The sequence below is a fragment of the Gloeophyllum trabeum genome, assembly GCF_000344685.1.
Source record: "Gloeophyllum trabeum ATCC 11539 unplaced genomic scaffold GLOTRscaffold_00228, whole genome shotgun sequence".
Lineage (NCBI taxonomy): Eukaryota > Fungi > Basidiomycota > Agaricomycetes > Gloeophyllales > Gloeophyllaceae > Gloeophyllum > Gloeophyllum trabeum.
The window spans coordinates 1-2,947 of record NW_006920636.1 but is presented as its reverse complement, the minus strand read 5'-3'; the positions used below and the strand labels follow the sequence as shown (position 1 = coordinate 2,947).

Sequence of the window (2,947 nt, the reverse complement as noted above, 5' to 3'; positions counted from 1 at the left end):
AGCGCTGGCCAGCGATGTTTGACTCAAACAGGTGTGTTTCTTCGACATGCTTCAAACAGTCATGTACGCTGGACATTGACTGCGTTGCATGGAAGGATGTAGATGACTCAATAGACTCCAGATGCTCAAGGATGTCAGCTTCATCTGTTTCTCCTATGAAATCGTCTTCTGCGTGTGGTGCGTTCATCAACTCTTGGGATATCCGGGACTTACGTGCATGAGAACGTCGGTTAGCAAAGTGGTCATCACGGCTGTCTTTGCATTCGTGCAGGATCTGCATGTTATCCATGACCTTCCTCAGCCTAATTGGACATGTTTCTAGGAATTCATCGAATGCATCCTTCCATGACTGGTGAGGTTTACGCAAGTCACTTGCTGAACGCCACGGCTTGAATAAGATGAGCATAAGCCGACTATGTCGAGGCTGCAGATGGGGACGATCTCGTCGTGGAATACTAGGTCCAATAGGGACAGGCACCCGTCTAGCGCTAGGCCTCCGCAGCTTCAGCATGTGAGTACTGTGCTGCATGTGGGTGGTAAAGAAGGTATCAGATGGCTGCTTGTGGCATGCTGTTGTAAGGGCTGCTTCCACCATCTCTGAGGTCAGAGGGTCTTTCTCATGATGTTTGACTCTATAATCTGTGACATGGTCATCCAAGTTAGACATGGTAGTCTCAACATCCGATTGTCGTACTTCTGGTGAGTCATCATCATCATCATCTTCAAGGGCTTCTTCCGTGACATCACTGACGGACAGTGAACAACTTCCACCATTACCCATGTGTTTCTGCTTTCGGACGAGCTTGGTTTTTTGCAGTTGTGCAACAGCATCCCATAGGCAAACATTATCAAACAGTCTTCCTCGCAGAACGTAGTCCTGTACTTGAGTAGCCTTAGGTATGATTTCTCCATTTCTGTTTACACTGATGGTTACTTCATCTTGTTCTGTGGGTTCAACTGTATTTGAGAAATCATCCATGCTATCATAGTCAATCTCTTCAGCACTGGTATGTTCACGAGCAAGTGATGAGGTGTTGTTTGATCCCTGCATTGTGTCAGATTCAGCTTGATAACACTCAGGGCTAGGATCCTGTTTGTTTACAAATGCTTCAAAGCTTGTCCAGTACAGGTTCTCATATTCATGGCTGGTGAAGTGGTCTTGAAAACCCATGAGATAGGAACACACTTGTGGAGCCGATAGTTCCTGATGAGATATCATCGCATGAGCACATTTCTGCAATAGGCGCTTTGCCCGTACAGTGGCACTGTCATCTGCGGGGTTCACATCATTCAATTTTTTGACAGCTAGCTCAAGTGTGGCAAAAGCAACGTGGGTCTTCAGTTGGCTCTTTGTGATGTAGTCTGTAATGTAGTACAAGACAGCCTTTGCTGAAGATCCCGAGCCTATAAACTTTATATCCATGTTGCAACGAATCGCTTCCAGTATTGTTGCATTGAAATTGTTGACAAGTCCATCTAAGCAACGCAGATTAATCTCTCCTGTTTCATGGTCTACACTACTTTCCTCTCTGTAGTTCTCGACATCAAGATTAAAACGGCACTCTTTCGGTTCTGGTGGTCCTCTCCAATATTTATAACATGTGGCCTGGTGTGTATGGAGTTGACATTGCCTCACGAGATGATGCATGTCCTTTTGACGGGCCTTTGACAACTCATCATCTGGTAGGTTGAAACTGACACCTCGCACAGAGCATGGATGGTGTGTCGATGATGGAACATGATAATTTGGATCAGGATCAGGTGGTATACTGTTTGAGATAGTATCATCAAGAAATTGAAGCAGGCGGTCTTTGAAATCAGTGTCATTGTCTTTTATAATCCTGTCTCTGATTTCATTGGGGTTAAGTCCACCTTCCACCCAGACTAACATGTGACAGTGTAATGTTCCTCGACCTTGAGCTTCCACACACCCATAGTAGCCTTTCACTATTCCGAGAATACCACCATCCAGATTGGTCCTAGTGTTATCATATCCAAGGACAGCAGAAATGAATGCCTTCATGTAGATGTTAAAGAACTTTGCTGCAATCGCGGGGTTCTTTGCAATTAAGATAGCTTGTTCCCAGTAATTTGGAACTTGTTCTGGTAGCAAGTGGTCAACATCAATCTCGGAACCTGCTAGGAACTTGACAACAGGATTGTAAACATCAGCAGGATTGATAGTTAAATAAAAGCTTGGAAGTCCCAGCTGCATCATCAATGCTCTTATTTCATTTCGCATCATGGTACGGGCTGTGGAGGATCCTGGGACATGAGATGTGACTACTCTGACCTCTTTCATGAGCTGTAGAACTTGTCTTTCTTCCTCATCATGAGCAGTAGCATAGTCACCTCGAGAAATGCGCTCTGTGACACGGTGTACTGCTTCAGGTGACACTGAGGCAAATTTTGCTGCAACACTGTCAAAATTTGAATGCTTCACTTTCAGACTGGAATGCAACAGTACCTTCCTGCGCTGTATAATGTTAAATACTGAAAATAAGAATGAATAGTGCTCCTGAAACCGCCTGTCAGCAAGGTTGAACAAATGCTTCACATGCTTTTCAAGTGACAGTGGAGTTGAACGTCGCTTGTCCTCAAAACCACCAATACCGTACGGAAATAGTGTTGGATACATCATTGGGAACAAACTCGGGTTGAAAAACTCATTTACTGGCTGAGGGTCATGAGGAATTTCAATATAACTACCTCCCTTCTTTTTCACATGTCTCAATGCTGCTGCCCGTAATTCATTGGAAGGAGCATTACCATTGACATCAGTGACTATGACATTCTGAAATGGAAATGCTGGTGCTCTCTGTAGGAGTCGCCTCAGACTGAGTTGGATCATATCCAGAGACAGTCACATTTTGACCATCACTAGGCAACACATGCTCAACATTGACTGGCAAGATCTGCTCATCATCGAGGCTGTCTAGTACAGCAT

At 44.7% G+C, this 2,947-nt stretch overlaps 2 protein-coding genes across 2 annotated transcripts; both read right to left on the bottom strand.

Annotated features, from left to right (window-relative positions):
- Positions 1-835: 835 nt before the first annotated feature.
- GLOTRDRAFT_11004 (uncharacterized protein) lies at positions 836-2,023 on the bottom strand (the record flags this gene model as incomplete). The annotated part of the gene is made up of 1 exon (XM_007873467.1): positions 836-2,023. A coding segment is annotated over one exon (1,188 nt), but the record flags the coding sequence as incomplete, so codon positions are not given.
- A 357-nt stretch (positions 2,024-2,380) lies between these two features.
- GLOTRDRAFT_51437 (uncharacterized protein) lies at positions 2,381-2,851 on the bottom strand (the record flags this gene model as incomplete). The annotated part of the gene is made up of 1 exon (XM_007873466.1): positions 2,381-2,851. A coding segment is annotated over one exon (471 nt), but the record flags the coding sequence as incomplete, so codon positions are not given.
- Between the last annotated feature and the right edge of the window lie 96 nt (positions 2,852-2,947).